Here is a 27,162-nt window from a genome sequence, read left to right on the forward strand (position 1 = left end):
AAGCTGGAAGCACAATGAAATAAAATGAAAGTAACAACCAAAAAATCGAAAATAAAATATCAACACGAAATGAAAATTTAAAAAATTCCATCAGTTTCACAATGGAGAAGTCCACAACGAATTGCCATTCTTAGACGTTTTGGTGAAGAGAACCGACACTAAATGGAAAACATCTGTATATCGAAAACTCACTCACACAGGACAGTATCTGAACTAGGAATCCAACCACCATCAATCGACTAAGAGAAGAATCATCAAGACTCTACTAGACCGTGCTTTCGGGCTCTATAATACGAAGGAAGGTTTCGAGAAGAAACTAGGCGTCATCAAAAATGACTTTCAACGGAATGGTTACTCCAGAGTGATGGTAGAACAGGCTTTAGCTAGAAAGCAGCAAGAGCTCTACAAGAAAGAGAAGCCGCCACAACCAGTACTTGTACTTCCCTACATCAGAGGATTATCGGAAAGAATAAGAAGGACCTGCTTCAGATCTGGGAACACTATCCGTAAAAGCCTCACAAAAACCAGGCCACCAAACGCGGACTGCGATTCGAAGAATTGCATTTACCGGATACCCTGCGAGTGCGGAGAATCATACATCGGTGAAATTAAGAGGCCATTGAGAGTTCGCATTGCTGAGCACAAGAAACACACACAGCGATGAGAAACCAGCAAATCCGGAATAGCAGAGCATGTTTGGACTCATCAACATAATATCAAGTGGGCTCAAGCTGAAATCATCCACAAAGAGGAACACTGGTTTAGGAGAAAATTCAAAGAAACCGCATATACACTGTATCCGTAAAGTATGGAACAAATTCATTTTTAGCTAAACAGGTCATTTTAAGAAATAATCCTGAAACACGTCGATTTTTGATGTTAATTTACCGTATTTTGAAACAATAATCTAATATACAGGGTGAATTACGTTCGAGTAATGACGTCACCGTCATTTTTTTTAAATGGAACACATTTTGTCTCAATTTTCGGATTACTCTAGCTGAGCTGATTCCAAAAATGTATCACATATTGATTCCAATTGGTACAGGGTGGACAAAAATACAGTAGTTGTGTGTGTGCTAATAAAGTAACGCGTAACATTCTTTATTGGGTAAATTAACAATATTATCAAAAATACTTATTGTCTAGCGGACAGAATATACTGTAATACATAACTTTATATTAAATGTTCGAACTGCAGCCCTTGCTGTATTTGACAGTAACCCAAACGGTGTACAAATTCTTGTTGAACCTTGTGTATGGTTTCTTGCGTAATATTGTTTATTTCTGTTCGAATTTTCACTTGTACATCTTCAATATTTGCTGGTTTCGTTTTATAAATAACATTCTTCAGATGGCCCCACAGAAAATAATCCAAAGGATTTAAACCTCGCTGGCCATTCAGTGGGTCCACGTCTACCAATCCACCTGTTCGGAAAAATTTCATCTATGTCCCTTCTAACATCTACAGCATAATGTGGAGGTGCACCATCCTGTTGAAACCATAAACTTTCATCAAAACCTCCAGGATTACGTCTGCTGGGAAATAAATTACGTAAAGTAGGTACGAGATACCCCCTTAAAAACTCAAGGTACTTTGCCCCGTTTAAATTACCTTCGATAAAGTAGGGTCCAATGATTCGATTTCGTACAATTCCAGCCCATACATTTACCTTTTGAGGGTATTGTGTATGATGCTCACGCATCCAGTGGGGGTTTTCTTTCGCCCAGTATCTACAATTCTGACGGTTAACCTCACCATTCAACGTGAAAGTGGACTCATCATCAAAATTGGAGTCGTCTATCGGGATCATCTTCGTTTAATTCTTGCACAAGTTTGACTTCATGAGGATGCCATTTTTCAAGCTTCAATAGTTTGTGTACCGTTGTTTTGCCAACACCGATTTCGCGACTAACTTTACGAACAGAAGTGTGCGCATCTTCTTCAAAACTCAGTAAAACATCTAATGCTGTATCAGCATTTGCAGGGGACGACCTGATTTGCGTACATTTGCAACCGTACCAGTTTCTCGAAATTTCGTTTCCAGCTTACTGACTGTTGAACGCGTTATATGTCTTTCTGGATATTTATCATTAAACAAATTGCACACTTCCATCTGAGTTCGCGATCTGTCCCCATACCCAATCATCATAAGTATTTCAATTTTTTGTTTCACACTTAACTCCATTTCTACTTCCAATTAAATCTAAGCAATCATTCGAATATTCACGAATACCAAAAATATTGTAGTACTAAACTGTCACTGAACATCAATAAATTACTAAACAAATAATGATATTTCACAAAAAACTAGACGACTATGTTTTTTATTATTGTATATAAGAAATAATTTCTTTCATATTCTGTCTGCTAGACCACAAGTACCAAACATGTTTGGAAACAGCTCATTTACGGGGTGTTACATTTAAACCAATTGCCGCTAGACAATAAGTATTTTTGATAATATTGTTAATTTACCCAATAAAGAATGTTACGCGTTACTTTATTAGCACACACACAACTACTGTATTTTTGTCCACCCTGTACCAATTGGAATCAACATCTGATACATTTTTGGAATCAGCTCAGCTAGAGTAATCCGAAAATTGAGACAAAATGGGGGTGTTCCATTTAAAAAAAATGACGGTGACTTCATTACTCGAACGTAATTCACCCTGTATATTAGATTATTATTTTAAAATACAGTAAATTAACATCGAAAATCGACGTGTTTCAGGATTATTTCTTAAAATGACCTGTTTAGCTAAAAATGAATTTGTTCCATACTTTACGGACACAGTGTATGTAGCCAAGCTAGCATAGAGATACGCAACATATGGAAACCTCCAATCAAGCGGAACTCCCATCAAACGGTCAGCTTCCGTTAAAACCGATGAAGCGGAGATAGAGAAGAGGGGATAGGTGAAAGCACATGAGTGAGCTATAAATAGTCAGATCTATGAGGAAAGAGTCCAGTTTTCACCTGAAGACGATTGTGGATACTAACAATAGAAACGTCGTGAATTAACTTGGTTTGTAATCTTTTTTTTCCATTTCGTGTTAATATTTCATTTTTTGATTTTTTGATGATTACTTGTATTTTATTTCATTGTAATTTCAGCTTTTTTGCTTGATATAATTGTTATTTTTTCAGCTTACCGTTTTTTTTTGAATTTTTTCAAAGATTCTTTCGGGGATTTCAAATCAATTTTTTTTAATTTCAAATAACATTTTTTTAAATAAATGAAATACATATATCATTGAAAATTGAACAATATCTATACTGATGAAAGAATAAAATAATTCGTTAAAACCAAAAAAAAAATCAAATTCAATAACAACTAAAAAGAGAAATTCCGTAAGATTCCAGACGCTGAACTCTACGTAAAAGTAGCAACCTTATTTAGATAGGATCATATCGCTTTTCCTGTAGAACTGCGAATAAGGAACTCGCGTTCCCAGGGGTTTCAATATGTCTTCATTTTGCACGGTCTTGACCGAAGAATCGTCATACCTAAAGCAGGGTCCACACTATGCCGCGGTAGGCCGGGCGGGCTGACCCGGGCGGCCTAAGCCGCGTTGATGTAGACGCCCTGGGCGGCTTTGCCGGGTTAGAAAATGCCGGCCCGGGCGGTGCCGATCCCAACCCGCATAAAGTAGGTACAGATCAAAGGAAGTCGAGCCGAGCCGAACAAAAATATAGAGTGGGGACGTGCCGAGCGGCCCCGAGCCGCTTCAGTTACAATCAAACCTCCGACCGAACTAGAGGAATTATTTTATTTTCGACTCAGTTTGTTTAAGTACGGTTTTTTATTGTTCATTTTGAGTGATGGAGTGGAATGACGAACAAGTTTTAGTGTTAATAGACTTATACAGGGTGTTCCTTAAACACATGCTAATATTTAAGGAAGTAATTCTTAGACCCATTTTAAGAAAAAAACTTCCTACGGACGTATGTCCTAAACGCCTTAACTTTTGAGATACAGGGTGGCAAAGTTTTCAAAAATAATCAGTTTTTTAATAATAACTGAGATAATTTTGTAGACATCTTTGGCATATTTGGTACATATGTTCCATGCCTCAAGGCGCATTTTCTGATGTACACAAATTTGTATTTTTTTAAACAGTGGCATCCCTACGGGTTTCGCATTGAATATTTTTGGGGAAAAAGTACTACGCCAATGCTTTCTTTTCAAAATAAAATCATTTTTAAAATCCTCATTTATTTTTGAGAAAATTTGATCTCCTGGTATTTTTTTGTCCGACGCATGATTTTCACTCAAAAAAAATAAAAATCGACAGAAAGCAAATTAAGAAATTAGATCAATTCTAAAATGAATGAGAATCTGAAAATTGCTCCATAACGCATTACCAATTCCATAATAATATTTGAAAACATAATCTGCAAAAAAATAAATTTTTCACAAAAACGAGTTTTATTTTATTTTGTGACAGTAAGTCTAAACGAATAGCACAAATTTGTTAATTAGTAATAATACCAAAACTGATTATAAAAATTGTTGGAAGTGGCCACCCGCCCTTCTACGCATGGAATTACGCACCCGTTCAAATTTTCCCGGCTTATTTCGTATAGTTTCACACGAGGCAACAATTCGCTCTCTTAAATCTTTTAAAGTATTAACGGGAGTTTTATACACAAGAGTTTTAAGGTGACCCCATAAAAAAAAATCTAAACTGTTGAGATCGGGGGATCTTGCTGGCCATTGCTGAGGTCCTCCACGACCTATCCAACGATTAGGATAAACTGTATTTAAATGGTTTCGAACAATTACACTGAAATGAGCAGGGGCGCCATCGTGCATGTACCATATTCGATTCCTTAACGCAAGTGGCACATCTTCCAATAACCCAGGTAAGTCTTCTTCGAGAAAGTGTAAATAAGAACGACCATCAAGGCGTCCTGGTAGAAAAAAAATTAGATGATCACCTATAATTCCTGCCCATACATTAACCGAATGTTGGAAATGGGTTTCGGTTATTGCATGGGGATTTTCTTCAGCCCACACATGATTGTTATGGAAATTTTGAATGGCATTCCAAGAAAAATTTGCTTATTGTCTGTGAACAAAATCTGTGTCTCAAACTGCGGATTTAGTGCAATACTTTGTAGATACCACTGACTGAAGTTCACACGCTGTGGAAAATCTCTGGGGAGTAATGCCTGCACTCTTGAAATATGGTATGGGTATAACAAAAAATCAACCAAAATACGCCAAACAATTTGATGACAAATATCCAGAGTTCTAGCGATCCTCCTCGTACTCGTCTCAGGATGTTCCTCAATTTCTTGCAGCACCGCTTCTTCAATTTCAGGAGTTCATACTACACGAGGTCTACCTTCCGGAGTCCTTTTCTTGAAACTACCAGTTTCCCCAAGTCGACGATGAATATTTGAAAAGGTTCGGCTATCTGGTAAGGCACGATTAGGATATCTTTCCTGATAAATGCGCCTGGCTTCTGTTGCATTACCATCGGCAAGGCCATATACGTAATGCATTTGCGCCATTTCCGCATTCGTATAACTCACCATATTTACTGATATTCAGAAAAACAGCGGACTACCAAAATAACTTCAATAACACTTCAAAATCAATCAAAACGCGCTGTGACAGTTTTTAACACCAACACCTTACTTTAAACCAACATCAATATTAGCTACTGACGTTTGTACATACAGAGAATTCGTTTTTTATTGCTATGGTGGGTACGCTGTTTTTTCTGCTTTTAATCTTTAAAAGAAATCACATATCGACACACTCCATATTTCCAAGAGGTGCAGTAAATAAATTCTGCTACACGTCATTTATTCCAGGATAAATAAATTTATGTTTTCAAAAATTATTAAGCGGTGCTGCGTTATGACGTACTTTTAATTGAGAACAGTTTATCTGACAACAAACAAATACCTTTTAGATCCTCAATTATTTTGCAACAAATCTGATCTCTTATTTTGCTTTCAGTCGATGCACAATACCGTATCAGATTTTTAAGGAATTTATCCTTAAGTAAAGCGATTTTTAATTTTTTGAGCGAAAACCATGCGTCGGACAAAGAAAACACAGCAAATCAAATGTGCTCAAAAATGTATGGAGATTTTAAAAATAATTTTTAATTAAAGATAAAGCAGTGGCGTAGTATTTTTTTCGCCAAAAATATACATTTCAAAACTCGTACGTACGCCACTGGCAGAGAAAATTAAGGAAATTGTACATCAGAAAATGCGCCTTGAAGCATGGAACATATGTACCGAATATGCCAAAGATGTCTACAAAATTATCTCAGTTACTATTAAAAAACTGATTATTTTTGAAAACTTTGCAGCCCTGTATCTCTCGTCTTCTATGGGATAGTTCAGATTCCCAACATAAATTAAAACACCAAAGACACGACAGTCTCACAGAGATTGCTGTGTCTTTTGGAGTGGATGAAAATGAAATTGAGCGCGAATGGAAAAATTTAACCAGCCATTTTTGGAGGGAAAAAAAGAAAGAAGCTGAAACGAAAAGAACAGGGAGTGGCGCTCCCCTACTTCTGAAAAGTACTCTTCAACGAAGTCACCAGTCCTGGTGTTGAAACTAAATAATGTAGGAGAAATAACCCGGTCTGCTTCGTTTTTGGTGTGGACGTCGTGCCGGCCCGAACGTACCCGCCCGGCTTAGCCCACCCGGCTTAGCCCACCCGGGTATACCCGCCCGGCCTACCGCGGCATAGTGTGGACCCTGCTTAATCCAGCAATTGTAACCGACGTGGAAGGCATCGGTGACGTGTCCAATGTTGGCATTTTTGCCTTCGTGGTAAACGACGGCGAATAGCTTGTATTGTCTCTCTGTTGGAGACTGTGTTTCCGACCATATCAAAGTCGAATCAAACTTCAAGTCGAATTCAAAATCAAAAGCTTTGATAATCTTCGTGTAACGGTAGTTGCTGTATCTGAAAAACTTCAGATGCAAAATAAGGATAACGGGAAGTTTGTAGAGCGTAATTTGCTCCCAAGCTTCGACCTTCTCGTTTGTTATCGACGAAGTCACTCCCTCTAAAATGTTCTTGGAGACAAGTACCTTAAGCGCTTCTCTGACGGTCTCACTTTGTCAATGTTGAGTGGCAGAGTGAGGTAATGTGGTCCACGTTGCGATGAATGCTAGACAATGGAAGTCCGAACTAATGAAATGAACTAAAAGTACTTCAGGGAAAAACAGGTTTTGGTTTTCTACTCCCCCATCTTGAGAGAAAAAATTTCCCAAAAAAGGAAGGAAGCAATCAATTTCAGAAGAAGTAACTCTATACATGGAGATCATGCGAAAAAGTAACTTTCAGACACAAACTGGAAGAAAAAAGGTTGTGTTAACAAAGTTCACCTAAAATAATATAAAGAATCTAAAACTGCAAAAATAAAGAGGGGGTTCTATTTAAAATGAGTGATTTATGGTCACATTATCACGTACATGTTGAGAGATGGATGCCTATAACACGCCCTATGAGTATAATCTTCAATTTTGGTATTGATTGTGTAAGTTCCATATCTTTTTTTGGGTGGGGGGGGGAAGAAAGGTTTTGGCTTCCTATTTTTCTATCTAGATGACAAAAAATGTGGAAATTTTCCACATCAAGGAAGGAAGTAATCAATTTTAAAGGAGTAACTGTATATATAGATGTGTAGATCATGCAAAGAAGTGACTTTCAGATACAAACTGGAAGAAAAAGTTCTCCTGAAACAGCTATTTTCATATAAACGTTTAGTTACACGAAAGAAAAATATTTTCATATGATCACATAAAACACTCTTCTCTATTCAGCTTCTGTTCCAAACATTCGTTATGGAAGTGAATCAGATATCATTCACAGGATTCCTATACAATATATCTGTATCTGTATCTGTAGAGTAGGGAGGGTGAGTGTAAGCCCACGCACTTAGGCCACATGTGACCCATTGTACATCCTCCCGAGGAGTTGTCCTCCTAGGTCGTCGTCCATCCTGTCCTTTCCAGGAAGGTGGACAGGTCGCTGGGAGACATCTCCTTTATATCGGCAGGTGTAGGCCAAGACTCGCCGAACACACACTCTCTTATTGACGATAACTCCGGGCACTCGCACAGGACATGCCTGACAGTCTCATCTTCCTGTTCACACATCCTGCATAGAGGTGTGTCCACTAGCCCCATATTATGTAGGTGTTTCCTTAGCTGACAGTGGCCAGTCAGAAATCCTACTGTAAGGCGTAGATTTTTCCTGGTCATCGCCAGATATTTCTTCGGCGCCAGCTTCCCAGGGTCGCCCAAGGTGATCCTGGCAAGATTACATCCTTTGATTTCATCCCATCTCTTTAGAGATTGAGCATGGGTGTAACTTTTGACTAGTTCCGCAATTGTCGAAGTCATCAGGCCGTGGGTGCCACTTGGTCCTAAAATTCTTAGTCCAGCCGCTTCCTTGGCTAAAGAGTCGGCAATGCGATTACCTTTACTCCTGTTGTGCCCTTTAACCCACCTCAGGATAATGTTATTATCTATCGAGGCTTTGGCTAAATCTTCGTGGCACTCTAGTGCTAGCCCTGAAGTAACACGGTGTCTGTTCAAGGCTAATAGTGCTTGTCTGCTATCAGTGCAGATTGTAATGTTTTTGCCAGAAATTCTTTTCTTGGTTATTTCTTTTGTGGCGATTGAGATACCAGCCAGTTCTGTTTGGACCACGCTGGTATTTCTTCCCATTCCCCACTTAATCCTTAGGCTTAGTGATCTGGAGTACACTCCACATCCTGAGCCTTCTTTGGTTTTTGAGCCATCTGTATAAATCCGTATTGCATTTGTAACATCTGACTCTGTGTTCTGCTTGATTTGAATTTTGTAGGGTTTATTAAACACAAACCTGGGTTCAATTGCATCACTTGTTGCCTGCAGCAGAGGTTGCGCAGTAAGCGCTTTCTGCCACAGGCCCAACCTCAATCGACCCATTCCTACTTCTAGGTTTACACCAGCCGTGTGCAATCGTACCATGGCCATTAACGCAACCTCCTTAACGTACAGGTCCAGAGGGGTCAGACCCGTGATTAATTCCATTGCCGCGGTTGGTGTTGTTCTCATGGCTCCTGTGATGTTTAAACAAGCCAGTCGCTGTATTTGGTATAATTTTTGGATGGCCGTTGCTTGTAGAACTTTAGGTCCCCATGCAATGGCTCCATACGTTAACATAGGTCTTATTATTGCAGTGTAGATCCAGGCGACTACACGGGGTGAAAGACCCCATGCGCGTCCCACTGTCCTCCGACATTGCTCATAAGCCACGTATGCTCTTTTTGCTCTACTCTGTAGATGAGAGTTCCATGTTAGCTTCTTGTCGAGGATAATACCAAGGTATTTCACCTCTTCAGAGAAGTTTAGTTGGCTTTTGAAGATTTCAGGAGGTTTTAAGCTCGTTAAACTTCTTTTCCTGGTGAAAAGGACCATCTCAGTCTTCTTGGGATTGATCGACAGTGAGTGTTCCTTACACCATGTTTCTATCAATTTGAGCCCATCCTGCGCTCTATCGCACAGTGTGTTTACAAATTTGCCGGTCTGCAAGATAACTATGTCATCTGCGTATGCAATTGTGTAGAATCCATTTTTGTTAAGGTGATTAATTAGGGTATCCAGAACTATGTTCCAGAGAAGGGGTGATAAGACCCCTCCCTGTGGACATCCCCTCATGACCAGTCCTTTTACTGTGATGTCTTCTACATTAATACTTATTGCTCTGCTAGAGAGCATCTGGAGTATCCATTCTCCTACTACCAGGGGTACATTCCTGGAGTGTAGTTGCTGGGTAATTGTTGGAAAGGTTGTTTTATCAAACGCTCCCTCAATATCTATGAATATACCTAGGGTGGATTCTTTGTTATCCAATGATCTCTCGATTCTGCCAACCACATGGTGAAGGGCCGAATCAGTAGACCTTCCCGGGTATATGCATGCTGATTTGGATGAAGTGGGTTGTTAACAAGTACTTCATCTCTTATATACCGCTCACATAGTCTCTCCATGGTTTTTAAGAAAAACGATGTGAGACTAATTGGTCGGAATGCTTTTGGTAGGGTGTAGTCCATCCTACCTGGTTTGGGTATAAATACTACTCTTACTTCTCTCCACTTACTGGGAATATACCTCAGAGCTAGAGAGGCTCTGAATATTCCAACCAGGTGTGGCATAAGAGTGTCCAGTCCCCACTGAAGTAGGGCTGGTCTTATACCGTCAGGCCCTGGTGACTTGAAGGGGGAAAAGCTCGATATAGCCCATCTTATTTTGTCCTCATCAATTACTGTACTAGCATATTGCCAGTCATATTGTGAGGGTGTTATTGGTACATCCGTCCAGTTCGCCGTTCCAGGAAAGACAGAACCTGGGAAGTGAGTTTCCATAAGAATCTCAGCACTCTCCCGGAGGTTGGCGGCTTTGTCGCCATTTTCCCTCGTCAGGATGCCGATAGTCTTATGGTGGTCATTTGAGAGTGCCTTCTGTAGCCTAGAAGCTAGTGGAAAGTCTTCGACTGCCTCACAATAGGCTCTCCAGGCTTCTCTTTGTTTTCGTCTGCAGACTTTTTTGAACTCTCTGAGGTTGGCTTGATATATAACCCAGTCCTCTTCGAGTCTTGTACGTTTTGCCTTGTTAAAGGTCGTTCTCGCTATCTTCCTGAGGTGTTCCAATTCAGGGCACCACCATGTGTTGGTTGTGCCATGCGTTTGAACCATCCTCATTGGACAGGATTCCTTATAGGCAGTGTCTATTTTGTTGTGGATAGATACTGTGTACCTTTCCAGTTCCTCATTGTTGCCAGGAGTCAGGACCTCTATTTCCCGCAGAGCTCCTCTTAAGAGTCGATTGTAGAGATCTACATCCGTCCTCTTCGGGTCACGGGATTTTACAGTAGTCCTGAGATCCTGGCTTACCGTATAGGTCAGCCAGCGGTGGTCTGACATAGAGATATGGTCCGAGACTTGCCAGTCTTGGATTTTGTTTGATATTTCGGCTGTCGTGAGCGTGATATCTATTAACGTTTGGCTACGGGCATTAATAAATGTTGGCTCCGTGCCTCTGTTCAAGATAGTTAGATCTTTCTGTATTATATATTCATATAGTGACTTACCTCGGGCGTTGATATCCTTGCTGCCCCAGCTCACGTGGTGAGAGTTTGAGTCGCAACCCAATATGAGCTCCACTCTCTGGTTGAGGCAGTGGTCCACTAGTACCTCCATTTCTCTGGTCGGTGGTAGGGTGGCTGCATCTGAAGGGAGGTACACCGATGCGATTATCAACGCCATATATTTGCCTTTCCCAACTGGACATTCAACTTTGACCGCAGTGAGATCTGAGGTGCTGAATTGTGCCATCGGAAACGCTCTGTATTTCCTAGGAACGTAGACAGCCGTCCTAGGTTGCTGGTTGCTTGGTAAGCTGAAAATTTGACCAGTTAAACTACTGAGACCAGTAATTTTGGTCTTTATTATCCAGGGCTCCTGGATCAAAGCTATTGCATCCTCCAATACATCAAGGTGGCGACATAGTGTTGCCGTTGCCGCCTTTTTGTGTTGAAGGTTGCATTGTATTATTTTTACTTTTTTTCCAACGTCCTTGCCCATGAGACAGTTGTTGGATACAAAGTTACCTTTAGAGGTCCATCTGCTCTCCTGCTAAGGGGGAGGTGGCCTCGCTGTTTTTGGGTGCCTCCTCCGTCAGGTCATCGAATGTCATCTGTTCAGATGCTTCGACTTCCTTTTCGGGACCCATAGTGGCCTTGGGGTCAATATCCACTTTAGGTGGTTCAACTTCCGAGGACTTAGGGTCTTCAGAGGTACTCTCTGTTTCTTTTATTGTTGCCCTAATAGTCAGTGAGGTAAACGCGTAGCTTAACCTCATCGACTTCTTCTTCAGGACAGCCATATCCTCGTCTCCGATCCCGAAGACGAAGAGGTGTCCTTGTGGGTTCATCTTAACCTCATGATGGAAGGTGCACCATCTTGCTACCTTCAGGTCAGGATTCTGCGCCTTCAGCCGACCCAGCACCCTCTCCTTTTCACCGGATGTCGTCTTGTGGACGTCCTCCGGGATCCAGAGTGAGGCTTTGGTGAGCTTCGGGAGCTTATCCACACTGACGACCGCAAGTGATGCCTCCTCCCATGGCTTAATATTCATTGTGGCTTTCTTCAGCCACTCTAGCGTCACGTCGTCATCGCAGACCACTCTGATGATTTCACCGGAGTATGTCCACGACTTGAACGTGGGCGGTTTGCTGTTGTTGCTGGAGGCGGAGAAGATGATCTTGTCCAGCTCCTCCAACAGTTGTTTTTTGATGAGACTCTCTCGTTCTGCGGTAACCTTACCATACGGGTTAGTCTCATCTATGATGGCTACCTTGAGGTGTCTCAAGGCGGCCTCCACGAAGGTTTTGGAAGGTGCAGCGACATTTCTGTCGCTGCGCAGCTTCTTCAACCTTCTTGGGGTTCCCTCCGTGGAGGTACTCGCATGAGGGCGCTTTCCTGCGGTGGCAGCCGGTTCCTTGCCTTTTTCCAAGGCGGAGCTCTTGGCGCCCTCCGCAAGAGGTGCCCTTGTTGTTGAGGATGGAGTGGGAGAGGGGGAGGGTGCACTCATAGTTGCTGCCACTTCTGCCTCTTTCGCTCTCTTCCTCCTCTTGGCCTCGGCGCCGCTGATCCGCTTACGCCTTGGCCTTTGCGTTGTATCGTGAGGTGGTCTGCTATGTCCAGCCTCTTTCTGAGCGGTAGCTTGGGGTGAGCATTTCTGTTCATCCCCAGCCCCCGCCCTAAATTGAGGTGAGCATTGCTGTCCAGCCTCGGGATTGGTTGATTTTTTTTTATGTTTTGTTTGTGTGTCTGTGTTCATGTGTGTTCCCACGAGTAGCAAGGGAAGGGTTGGTCACCTCTAGCAGAGCCCCGCATTACCAGAGGAAGGCTAGTTACAATGAGGTTTCGCCCGGTTCCTCAAGGGGATCGTTCGTAACCGCATATAACCCTGCGGTCATTCAGCTGTCGACACGATTCCTTACATCTTAGCTTGGGTAGGCTGGTCCGCGGTGGCATGTTTTGCAGGGCTTTTGGGGGGTTTCAGTTCCCCTCACCCTACGTATTTCTGCCACTGACCAGAAGTCCGTCAACCCCGTCCGTTAGGCCACATTGGCTTCCCGGATAGGACCTCCAGTCCCCTGGCCGTTCCCCTATCCGCCACCTGGGGACGCGCCCGATAGGTAGCCCAACCCACGGGTCCTATACAATATAGTAGGTGAAAGAGTAAAATTTCATCTACATGGAACACTGTCATCCTCACTGGTAGACATCCGAGGATGACAGTGTTCACTGACAACCATTTTATATAAGTCTGAACCTTTAATATTCAACAAGAAAAGTTGTTGAAGTCAAAAAACATTCGAATACTTAATTGTTGATTGTTTCTGTTCAATTATCTGATTATTTGATTTGAATTCAATCCGTTGATCCTTACTGAATTTAACTCATGGTTGCTTTTGTATTGTTTTTATGTCAATACTAGATTTTCACGTCAATATCTGCCCTTTTGAACAAAAATATCAATTATATTTCTAATTAGCGTGCATTACATACCTCAGTTATGCTTTTTTTCCAATTGTAAATATGTAATTCTTTCAATCTGTTTGCAGGCGGCGAAACTTAATCAGAGTGCCTTGGGAAAGAGTCCCACCGGAAAAATTGTGAATTTGTTATCCAATGACATTTCCAGAATTGACATGGCAGCGACTTTAGTTCATCAAATGTGGATAGGTCCTATCACAGCTGTCATTGTTCTTTTCATCGTATTCAAGAATATTGGATTTTCAGGAACACCAGGAATATTAATTATCCTTGCCGTTTTGCCCATACAAGGTAAATTATAAATTATTGGATTCTACTGAGCTTTCAAACAATTTTTAAATCACAAAATTACTGAGGTGTAACTCAATAAAATTTAAAAATATAGTCCACCTAAAAAGGGTGATTTTAAGATCACCTTGCAATTAACAGATATAATTGAATACTTACATTCGAGGGAAAGATTACTTATCATATTTTATAAAAAAAATCGCAGTATCATGTTTTCGTAAACGGTATGAAAGTGAAATGATATGATGAGTTGCCTATATCTCTGGTACCTATTCGCATTCATATTCAAACTGTCCGTTTTTTGTTGGTTTTCTTATATTAATAATAAGATAAGCAGGGATGGCCACTAACACCCTTGGCCTTTGGTGAGTTGCGCCACCACTTACCCGAGCAACTGGTGCAAAACCGGACCGGCAGACCAGACGCACCCGGAAAGGAGAACTTTATTCTGCCTCCGGTGCCGGCCGTGGGTCTACAGGGCTAACCACCCGGTGGACCCAACATGTGGTTCCTAGTAATCGAGGAAGGGGCACAATCGACCCGGTCGGAGTGGTCAGAGGCAAGGTGGTGGGGCCCATAACGATGATTTACCTACCGATGACAACTCTGGCTATGATAGTCCAGTCATTATAGTAAGTTCACCTCGGAATTCGAGATACCCAGCTGTAAGTCTGTAAATACTTGTATATTGACACCCTAAAAGTTGTCTCAAAACCTACATATGGTAGGGTGTAAGCAACTATTAAATTTCAAGGTCAAAGGTCACAAAAATCGGTTTTTTGCGCTTTTTTTGGAAATATCTCATTTCCTATGGGTTTTTTGCTATTTGTATTTGTTATCAATATTGTAGAATATAAAATTCTCTACAAATTTTGTTTGAAAAATTTTTTATACGGTGAACCGTTTTCGAGATAGAGGGCGGAGAGCGCGCGGTCACAGCATCACTTCAGGTCAACCGGTGCCTCCGGTCGAAAACGCGTCATATATAGTTTATGAACTATGGATAAATCAATGATTATAAATATTTGTCAATTTTTATTAACTATTATATTATATTTTATCATTTTTTTTCCTAACTTATCCACTTTTTATTCAGTATTAATTTATTTAACAACACTTACCTGCCCATGTAATTGCAGAATTGTTAATGAAAATATAGGAATTATATTTGAATTTTAACCTAATTAATATTTATAACTTCTTACATGATGAAAAAAAAAACAAATAAATTATGAATTAATCTTTTTATTAAAAAATATCATTGAATACATTTATTTTTATTGAAAGTAAAGAAATGGAGTAAAGGGTACAAAAACTACAATTTATAATTTTAATCATCTTCTTCCTCTTCATCGTCGTCTTCTGGCTGCTGGTAAATTTCAAACTGGTCTTCATTATCGTCTTCAACGACATTTGTCTCAAGTTCTTCCATGATTTCGGGGTCAAAGGTTCCATCTTCGTTAATGTCGCTCTGATATGGTAGAGCATTGAGACAAGCTTGCCCATTACATTGACCACAAGCTAAAGAGCATTGCAAGCCCGCTTTCCTGCATCCGCATCGCGAACCACAACCACTCTTGCAGTTGGAGCAGGTGGTAAAATTGTCATGATAGGCTCCAGAAAATCGTTTCGCATTGCCCAACCCCATACCTGGGGTTCCAAATCATGTCCTAACCAAGTTTGAACTCGATAATATACACGGTTGGTGTTGGTGTTGGTGTTGGTGGAATATTTGAAAGCTGCACAGGTTTATTAAGTTTTGTAGACTTGACGTAATGCATATAACGAAGATGATCGAGACTTTTCACAGATTTCGGAGCATTATAGACTGCCAATAAGGTTTGAGTTCCACTCTCTAATAATCTCTGGGCCGAACAATTTTCTTCCTCAAATGCTGCAGCTAGTTCATCCAAATTTGTCAGTTTCTCAAAAACTTTTAAAAATGATTTGTTTCCCTTTTTAAAAAGCGCAGAAGTTGTGTCACAGCCACTTAATGCGTGCAGAAATAAAATATGTTTTTTAGAATGAGGATAATTATCAAAACTTTTAGTCGAGTATATCTCCATTTTTACATTACCTTTCCCAACTTTTTTAAAGAAAATTTCTTGTTCGTAAGACAGTGTACGCCCAATCAAAATGACAAGTAAATCAATATCTTGTCCTATTATAACTGCAGTTTTTTTAGACTTTGATTCTTCAATTGCAGTTTCAACAATAAGAACATCCGCATCATCTCTGGCTTGTTTAGTAGTAATATTTGCAGCTTGTAATTTTTCAGTTAACATATTAATGAACTTATCTTTGTTATTTCGATTTGAAAAGAAACGGTTATCAGTATTATTGAATAGGTATAGATTTAATGCATGAAGAAAATGATAAAATATAATATAATAGTTAATAAAAATTGACAAATATTTATAATCATTGATTTATCGATAGTTCATCAACTATATATGGCGCGTTTTCGACCGGAGGCACCGGTTGACCTGAAGTGATGCTGTGACCGCGCGCTCTCCGCCCTCTATCTCGAAAACGGTTCACCGTATAAAGAATTTTTTCAAACAAAATTTGTAGAGAATTTCGTATTCTACAATATTGATGATGAATACAAATAGCAAAAAACCCATAGGAAATGAGATATTTCCAAAAAAAGCGCAAAAAACCGATTTTTGTGACCTTTGACCTTGAAATTTAATAGTTGCTTACACCCTACCATATGTAGGTTTTGAGACAACTTTTAGGGTGTCAATATACAAGTATTTACAGACTTACAGCTGGGTATCTCGAATTCCGAGATTCTTACCTAATTTAAGCTTAAATGACTGGATTATGAAAACGGACGCTTTGAGTGGACGCATTAAGTGATAGCCTGAGCTACGGGAGTAGTGAGCTCACGCGAAGAGGGTACATATATATATATATATATATATATATATACATATATATATATATATATCAAAATGGAAATGGAATGGAATATATATCAAAAATGGAACAATTCGTGGACACAACCCTCCAAAAAGAGGGGCAAACCGCGAACACGTGTTTCTGGCTATTGGCCTCATCAGCGCGGTGCAGCCAAGTGCAAAGATGGGCAACAAAGATGTTCCATTTTTGATATGTATCATACACACTCGATAAAATCTCTCTCTGTATTTATATCCTGGACCCGGATGTCACGCAGGTAGCTATAGCTGCCTACGTGGTCATGTTAGATGTAGCCTGGGAATTCTAGGTCATACACACTCGATAAAATCTCTCTCTCTCTCTCTCTCTCTATATATATATATATATATATATATATATATATATATATATATATATATATATACATACATATATATACATACATACATATATATATAATGATACTCTTTTTTCAATTTTGCATAATACAAAGAAATGTTTCACAATAAAATGAAGTGACTAAAGCCGATGAGCGATAAGTGCTATTGCACTTGTTTCACCATACAATACCTAAAAATACGGATAACTATAACATACATATACAAGCACTAAACAATAGAAAAAAATTTATAAACAAATACATAGTACATAAAAAAATAATCAGAGTAATTATAAAGTTCCTCCCTATTTATGTAAGTAATAATAATTGTGATACAAAAGTGTTATCCTACGAAACATATGGATGAAGCTAATGAGCGGTAATGTTGTTGCACTTGTTTAGCAGTAAAATGTGATAATGTTCAAAAGGAATGCGAATGATGGAATAGTTACGCAGAAGAATAAACAATGTTAAGGTAAAAACATAGTTCATAAAGTAGTATTAGTGTGGATGACAATAAAGCTCTCATGAGCAGTACACAACAACATACTAGGGTTCAGGATTTGTTTAGTAAACATGATCATCGAAAAAGTGATGAACTAATTGTCTTGGTTTCTCAAGAATGAACTTCTTCAATGCATTTTTGAATTGAGGCAGATATATCAATATTTTCAACCGTTCAGGTAATTTATTATATAATTTTGGTGCTAAGTATTGAAAAGAACGTTGTGTTGTTGTTTTCATCATATAGGGAACTGGGTGTTGGTTTCGATTTCGTGTATAGTATGGATGAGTAGTGAGAACGGGTGTTTGTGTGGAGTGATATTTTATGAGTGTAAGGAAAAAATATAGCTGTCTAGTGTCCATGATTTTTGCTTTCAGGTAGAGTTGATCTGAGTTGTATAGTCGATCTTTTGAGAAAATGAGCTTGAGAAATCGTTTTTGACTTATTTCTAGAAGATGTAAGTAGGTTTTTCCTGCAGCTCCCCATCCTACTATTCCATATCGAAGATGACTTTCCACTAGTGCGTTGTATAGTATTTTTAGTAGGTGTGTTGGTAATATATTTTTGAGATATTTGAATCTATAGAGAATAGTCTGTAGTTTATTGATAATATATTTTATATGAGAATCCCATGTTAAGTGTCAGTCGATTATGACTCCCAGATATTTAATTTCATTGAGAGGCAAGATATGGCATGGCTTGTCATTTATGTTCACTGTTAAGTTATTGAATATGGGTTAACCAGTTTTGTTACAGCTGAAAGGGATGTAGTTTGTTTCTTCTAAGTTCACTGTGAGCAGTTCACTACTCAAAAATTTTTTTATTCCACTGAAGTCATTTTGAGTTTTTTCTTTGAGTGCCTCCCAGGTATCAGCAGTATAAAGTATTGCTGTATCATCAGCGAAACCAAGAATGTATCCATCACTTTGAAAAGAGTATAGTTCGTTCACATACAGGCTGATTCACGGTGGATGGCACATTAGACGTTTCTGGTGAACCAGACAACGGATCACTTTGAAAATTTAATGGAGAGCATATTCGGACATTCTCTAGCCAACTAAAATATTTTCGACAATGCGGTGTTGCCGCTTCTATTAGAAAGCAGTAGCAACTTTGATTTTTCAAATGGAACACTCTGTATATAATATTATTTTTGGAATCTCCAACAATTGCCCGACAACTTTTCTTGATATTTCCCTATACCTATCTGTTACCGTTTTCGAAAAAAAAATTAATTTCAATTTTTTTCTTCGAAAATCATGACTTCTAAAAATGCCAATATCTTTTAGTTAAGAATTACTATGATATCAAAATTTGGTTTGGAGTTAGGTGATACTTGGACACTTCTCACACGTCAGCCTAATCTCCGTTACTTCAATACAGGGTGGTAAAAAAATACAGTTTTTTCGTTTGCTTGAAAAAGTTGCTGAAATTTGATTATTTTGAATGGAACACCCTGTAAATTATTGAAAATTCAAAAAGCTGCTGAAATTTGCTTTTTTTCTATGTATATCATACCTATACCTAACTAGTCAAGTTTCGGACTTATGAACATTTATTTGTGAAAATGTCCCTTCAGAATGGTATTTCCATTCGGTATTTGGTAAGCAGGCCATGATTACTATTTGACAGTAGCGTTGTGACATTCTCCTAATAATATCGACATTTTCGTCACTTCAGAAGTTGCAAATACCTTCAAAACGATGGAACAAAACTATTCAAACGAAGTTCTTATGAATTTGTTTATTATTTTTGGACAGTGTGACAAAATTATCAGCAGAACATGTAGAAAGTTTAATGAAATGTATCCGAATCTACCGCCAATGAACCTCAAGAAATTTATAGGAATTCAGAACAATTTCAATATGTTTGGATAAACTTTAAAAAAGCACCAAGAAACTTGAAATTGGAAATATTGATATGAATAATTATAAAAAAGTAAAACAATCATGTGGAATATTTCAAAATATGTTCGAATCGCTGGCCGTTCACTTCCAAGCACTTTAAAATGCGTGGTGGCAGATCTGATTTCATTGGGATCCAAATCTTCAAATGTTTGGGCAATCCTTTCTAACAATTCATCTCTCGAACGCACGGGTATTTTGTAAACTTTTTCTTTAAACATTCCCCACAAATAAAAATCTAATGGATTAAGATCGGGTGATCTCGCTGGCCAATTCCATGGTCCCAAGCGCGTCATCCACCGATCGTCAAATAGTCTATCCAGTTCTGCGCTCATATTCAGGTAGCTTCTGGAAGTTAATGACTCCTCGTATATCACGTACCTCAATTTGTTGTCCATCAACATGCAGAAGACATTAAAACTAAATTTTTCTTGAAATCCGGCTTCTTTTGTGACGTGAGGATTTTCACTGGACCAATAATGACGATGTTTTCTATTGAAAATCCCTTCTCTCAAAAATTTCGATTCATCAGTCCAAATAATTTTTTTAAAAAAAAGTGGATCTTCTTGAATGCGTGTCAACAACATTTCACAAAATTCTACTCTCTGTTGAGGATCTTGAGGCTTCATTGCTTGAATTTTAGTGAATTTATAATCATGCATTTTATGTCTTCCCAAGATTCTTTGAACCAATGAATATTTTATACCTAAATCTTCTTCAGCACTTCTTATCGATGACTCGGGAAATGCGTGAAAATATGCTAAGACATTAATCTGGTTGTCTTCGAAAGTTACGGGTCGAGGCAAGTTTCTTGGTGCTTTTAAAGTTGATCCAAATGCATTGAAATTGTTTTGAATTCGTATAAATTTCTTGAGGTTCATTGGCGGTAGATTCGGATACATTTCATTGAACTTTCTACATGTTCTGCTGATAATTTTGTCACACTGTCCAAAAATAATAAACAAATTCATAAGAACTTCGTTTGAATAGTTTTGTTCCATCGTTTTGAAGGTATTTGCAACTTCTGAAGTGACGAAAATGTCGATATTATTAGGAGAATGTCACAACGCTACTGTCAAATAGTAATCATGGCCTGCTTACCAAATACCGAATGGAAATGCCATTCTGAAGGGACATTTTCACAAATAAATGTTCATAAGTCCGAAACTTGACTAGTTAGGTATAGGTATGATATACATAGAAAGAAAGCAAATTTCAGCAGCTTTCCGAATTTTCAATAATATACAGGGTGTTTCATTTAAAATAATCAAATTTCAGCAACTTTTTCAAGCAAACGAAAAAACTGTATTTTTTTACCACCCTGTACTGAAGTAACGGAGATTAGGCTGACGTGTGGGAAGTGTCCAAGTAACACCTAACTCCAAACCAAATTTCGATATCATAGTACTTCTTAACTAAAAAATATCGGCATTTTTAGAAGTCATGATTTTCGAAGAAAAAAATTGAAATTAATTTTTATTTCGAAAACGGTAACAGATAGGTATAGGGAAATAACAAGAAAAGTTGTCGGGCAATTGTTGGAGATTCCAAAAATAATATTATATACAGAGTGTTCCATTTGAAAAATCAAAGTTGCTACTGCTTTCTAATAGAAGCGGCAACACCGCATTGTCGAAAATATTTTAGTTGGCTAGAGAATGTCCGAATATGCCCTCCATTAAATTTTCAAAGTGATCCGTTGTCTGGTTCACCAGAAACATCTAATGTGCCATCCACCGTGAATCAGCCTGTATATATTGAAATGAATGGGTCCTAAGACAGTACCTTGTGGTATTCCGTATTCAATTTTTCTCGTTTCGCTGACACCTTGGTCGAGTTTCACTCGTTGATATATTTCGAAGAGCTTCAGGCTCTGTCCTCTTACACCTATGTTTTCAAGCGATCTCAAAAGCAAACCGTGATGAACCGTGTCGAATGCTTTGGAAAGATCTATAAATACGCAAAGACACGGTTTGCTATCATTAAGTGCTGGGGTTATTTTAGACATTAAAGTTATTATTGCGTCTTCGGTGGATTTCTTTTCTTGAAAGCCAAATTGATGTTTACAAATTATATTACATTTATTCAAGAATGAAGTTAAACGATTTTTTATAGCTTTTTCAAAAATTTTGGAAATGTGTGTTTTAAGAGAAATAGGGCTGTAGTTTGTGATTATGGTGTGGTCCCCTTTTTTGTATAAAGGAATTATGAGTGACTCTTCAAAGTCTGACGACCATATACTAGCTTTGAAACAACTATTTATTAACTATTTTAATGGTTCTAGAATATGGTTTGCAATTGATTTGATGGTTTCTGATCTGATGTTATCTTTACCAGTAGCTTTTTTAATTTTCAGACTTTGGATTATGTTGTAGAGCTCATTTGAGTCTATTGGAAGAAGAACCAAGGAGTTGCATACATTCTTTTCTACTGGTGTATAGGTTGCTGTTTTGTTTATTTTGCTTGCTAATGTTTTTCTAATGGATGCAAATACTTCGTTGAATTCGTTGGTGATATCTTTTTTATCGGTGATGAGGTTACTTTAATAACGTCAATACTTCTTTGAGTTTTATCACTCTTGGTGAGTTTTTTCACCACATTCCATAATTTTTTTGAGTCATTATTGTTGTATTCTATTTGTCTTGTGTAATATTTTTCTTTGGTAATTTTTATCAAGGAGGTTCATTTGTTTTTATATTTGTTATATTGCTGTTTTAATTGCAAGTTATTTGTATTTTTCGTGACGTTTTTGTGTAGTTTATTTTTGCATTTATAGATTTTAGTAATGCATTAGTGATCCACGGAGCTATTTTCGTATTTTTTCTTTTTATTTGACGTCTTTCTGTAGATTCTATGATTGCATTAGATAATGTGTTTATAAAAATATTAGTTGCGACATCTGGATTTTGATATTATATACTGGAGTCCAAGAAGTGTTCCCTATTTTATTGTTGAGTGTATTCATGTCTATTGTTCCGATATAATGTTTGTTATCTTCTTTATTCTGGTTTTTCGTGTCGAATATTACTTGTAAGATGGTTGTTGAGTGGTCTGTTATGTTCGTTTTTAGAACAATTGGAAGTATATTCTCTGTAACGTGATTTTTTGTTTTGATAAATATATGATCTAAACATGACTTTTGTCTTGTTGGATCATTTATGGTTGAGGTATAGCCGAATTCGTTTGTAAGGTTTGTGTATTCAATTGTAGTGTAGTCGAATTCCAAGATGTTGATGTTCAGATCTCCAATGAAGATGTATAATTCTTCTGAATTTGTGTCAAGGATGTCAAGGTAATTTTGTAAATGTGAAATAAATTCCTTTGGATTTGTATCAGGTGACCTGTACATCGCAGATATCATGGCGCAATAATTTTTATTTAGGCGAACTTTCATTGATAATATGTTTATATTATTGTATAGCGGTATAATTTTGTAGGTATAGTTATAAATGTTTTTATATATATTACAACGCCGTCGTTTTGGTTGTATCTACTATCGTTATATATTGATTCATATCCATCTATATGATGCAAGCTGGTGTTTGGTAGAGATTGCATGCTTTGCACGTCCAACACGCCGTGCCAACACGCGTCTAGTATCCAATGTGTGATGGATTACAGGGGGGCCAACTGGCCTTTCCAAAAACGGTATGCTGAACATAAAAGGTCCTTCAGACTAGGAAAAAATTATTCGACGTTATCAAATTATTCCTTGGCATGCAACCACAAGTTTCCGAATCTAGACGATACGGAAATTTTGACTTTTCATGGAAGACTTACAAACTCAATTATTTAGAATCCTCGGAAATTCACAAGCATAAACATTGCGGGTGCAACCTGTTAAATGATCAAATCGATTTAGTTTACTCGCCGGTTTTTAAATTGGCACATCCGCATTGTAAATTATACATTCAAGTATTCAATCAAGCCAAATACCTCTATATTACCTCAGTGGCGTAGCGTGCCTTGGCGGCGGGGTACCGTATAAAAACTTATTTGGGGGCCCTCAGGAAGGGTAAAGATTTCCCAAAAATAAATCATAAAATTACAAGAAATATTAATTCATCATACATAATAGGCGTGTCTCCTTACCTTGAATTTAATAACATACTGACTTAAATGTGAAAATATCTTTCATAATTTGTCAAAATCATTTATTTTTATTAAACTCGAGTGTCAAATAACAAAGTTAGTTATAGCCTTACAAAGTTTACTTTTATTGGTTTTCTATCCCTTTATGGAAAAACGGATTGTAACGTCACGATCACATACCCTGATACAACATACAAAACGAATACAATTGAAAAGTGCACAAGATTTATATGGATTCATATGATAGTGATGTCATCACATATAATAATAGCAGTCTCTTTCTAACAGTGATTCAAAACGCCCATATTAAGCATAACCAGTTATGCTTGAAGAAGCTATTGTATAACGAAACACGTGTCGCGGCTTTTGTAAAACCCTTATAGTGAAAATCATAGAATAAACTCTATTGATTAGTTTTTTAAATATGGATTTTCATCAAGTATCGGCCAGTTCTATTCAAAAATTTCCTCTATCTGATGAAACTATATTACCATCTTCAGATATCAAAGAATCGTCAATTTTGGTTTCTTCTATTTCCGGATGGATATCTGATGAAGAATGTGCTTGGGGTTCTTCTATTTTTGGATGGATATCTGATGAAGGATGCACTTCGGTTTCTTCGATTTCTGGATGGACATCTGATGAAGAATGTGCTTCAGGAGAATCTGAAAATACAATTGTTAAAAAATAAAAAAGTTTTCATAAATTTCAAAAATAAATGTTAAAGAAATTACTGTACATAAGGTTATAGTCTATCCATTCCCAATTGGAACGACAATAAAAAGATGAGTACAGTCATAAACATTTCTTGCCTGTGGCCCATAGTCGCCCAGATAATTAGTAAACGTGCTATCAAATGTAGTTGAGGAGTAAAGGCTTGGCTAGCTGGACTGGCTGAATACTAATTTTTTGTACGTTTCACAATATTTCTTTGTCAGTGCCGTGTGTTCGTGGGATTAGGTGAGGTAGTGAGTGGTTTTGCAAACCGAGTTTTGAATACTTTTTCTAGAGATCAATTACCGTAACACCAAACTGATATTTTTGCACTCGACGCGCGTTTCGCTAACAAGGTTAGCATCTTCAGGTGGAGCAAATTGATACTGAATCTAAAGACAAGGGTTAGCTGTTTATATATCTAAATATACAAATTAATTTGTCAACAATAGATATGACTTTCTGGAGACCTTTTGAAACAAATGATAACATTACGTATGAGGAATCTGTGTCAATCGACGGGGATCCGGAATTTGAAAATAGGGACTAACATGTTCAAGTTCAGCGAGTAATTTTAAATATTCATGAATGCTTGAAGAAGGAAAACTGTCACACTTCACATAATGCTATTGTGAATAGAATATGCGAGTTAACGAAACTATCTCGTTCGACAGTTCTTCGAGTCATTAAAATAGGGGATGTTATTGACCATGCAATGAAACGAAAACAAAGGAAAGGCTAACGTTGATGGTGCTACAAAAGATGTGATTCGGCGGACAATTTATGTTATATCAAAAAAATGAAGTACCAAACTTGGAAATGATTTGGTATAAATTACTCGACTATCCCGATTACAATTACAAATCTTTAGAAACTCTACGAGGTGTCTTATTGTCTTGTGGTTTCAAATATAAAAAATTAAACAAACGGGTGGTCATAATGGAATCGACACGCATTGTTCAACTTCGACAAGAATATTTGAGGCAAATGAAAAGCTACCGAGAATCCAGCAGACATATAATCTACCTCGACGAAACTTGGTTTGACACCCATGATGTTGTCAAATATGACTGGGTACACGAAACCGAGTATTGTGCTTTGAACACACCTTCTTCAAGGGGAAAACGTGTTATAATTTTGCATGCCAGGAATGAAAGTGGTTTCGTACCTAACACTTTGCTTCTATCGGCTAAAAATATAAAAGATTCGTCTGTTGATTACCACGAAGATATGATTGCGGCTTTATTCGAAACATGGTTCAGTGAGCAGCTTCTCCCAAATATTCCTCCAAACTCGGTTAATGTTATAGATAACGCTTCGTATCATTCTCGGTTATTGACTACAATACCAAACACTAATATAAGAAAAGCTGATATTGTTGATTTCATGCGAAATCATGACATGTAAATACCCGAAAAGATTCCAACGAAAAAGGTATTACTGGCGACCATAAAACAACGTAATTTCAAAAAAGGGTTTATTATTGATTCGATGTGTGAAACACGTGGTCATATTCTCTTACGTTTGTTTCCATACTATTGTATGTACACTCCAATTGAAATGGTTTGGGCCACAATGAAAGAAAGCTTGCGGAAATGTAATCAGTCACCGACTTTGAATGCTGTAGTGCTTGACAATATAAGGCGAGTGGTGAATGAAGTAGGTAATAGTGATGTGTGGAAGAACTGTGTGGCCCACGTTATAAAAGAAGAGAACAAATATTATGTGCAAAGTTCCATAAATCTGATCGTTATTCAACCCGATGATGATTCCATCCGAATGAAGCGAAGAAGAATTTTGATTTTTCTACCAATTTTGTTGGCCTCAATTATTTTGTGAATATATGTTTGACGAGAATTTGGTGTGATTATTTGTGTTTTCATTGTATTTTAGAGTTTTCGACTCAGAAATCAGCCACCTTAAATTTCTAAATTTTTCATAATCACCCATGGTGGAAAAATTCAGTTGAGATAACTTTTTCCTGGGGTGATCAATTGCTATGATTGTAAGAATAAGTAACTCAAAAACTACCACTAATATGCCTATGTCGGCATATAATAAAAGTCAAAATCTAACCGAATATCAAGTAAATACTATAGGTTAACTTTTGAGGTATGTCCTCTCTGATTAACTATTAAATTCAAAATATATCTCCCATTTTACGTACAGGCGGGTTACTATTTTTTTGATTTGTTCTTATTTCGTCAATTCGTGATTCTTCATCGGCCCCAAAATTTCTTGTTTCGTCACCTGTACCTATTCGCAGGTAATAATTTATTCCGCATTCGTCAACTGGGACTACTAGGGCCATAAAAGTCCGTAAACCTAAATTATTTTCAATGCTTATTTACAATTATATTATATTCATCAATAATCTACACTAATATTATAAAGAGGAAAGATTTGATTTTTTGTTTGAAGAAGGCAAACTTGCCCAATTTCTAGACTTTATTTGGAATCGAATTGTTTAAACCGTATTTAATTATTTTTAAAATAAAAATAAAAAATGCATAATAGAAGCCTCTTAATCACTAGCGCAGGTGCAAAGATGAGGTGACGAAACAAGAACACCTTAAGCAGGTATATTTTGCAGTTGAAACAAGAATAAAATGGGTCATAACAGGTAAAATTTCCCTAGGTGACGAGACACGAATGTACGAAACAAAAAACTACCATTTTTTTTCGATTGAATTTCTGACGAATGTCTGCCATAGTAAAATTATTTAAATAAACCAATATACGTTTGCGAATAATTGTAAATGATTTTAC

At 37.8% G+C, this 27,162-nt stretch overlaps 1 protein-coding gene across 2 annotated transcripts in view; it reads left to right on the forward strand.

The window, feature by feature from the left end:
- The window catches only part of LOC111516694 (probable multidrug resistance-associated protein lethal(2)03659), a 231,046-nt gene that overhangs the window by 77,639 nt on the left and 126,245 nt on the right, over positions 1–27,162 (forward strand). For both annotated transcript variants that reach the window (XM_074179379.1, XM_074179373.1), the window contains exon 5: positions 13,673–13,895. In XM_074179379.1, the coding sequence (XP_074035480.1) occupies positions 13,673–13,895 (223 nt within the window). The remainder of the gene's footprint in view (positions 1–13,672; positions 13,896–27,162) is intronic.

Source organism: Leptinotarsa decemlineata, unplaced genomic scaffold, assembly GCF_025532065.1.
Source record: "Leptinotarsa decemlineata unplaced genomic scaffold, Ldec_3_MD MMD2_P_RNA_scaffold_14, whole genome shotgun sequence".
Taxonomy (NCBI): Eukaryota; Metazoa; Arthropoda; class Insecta; order Coleoptera; family Chrysomelidae; genus Leptinotarsa; species Leptinotarsa decemlineata.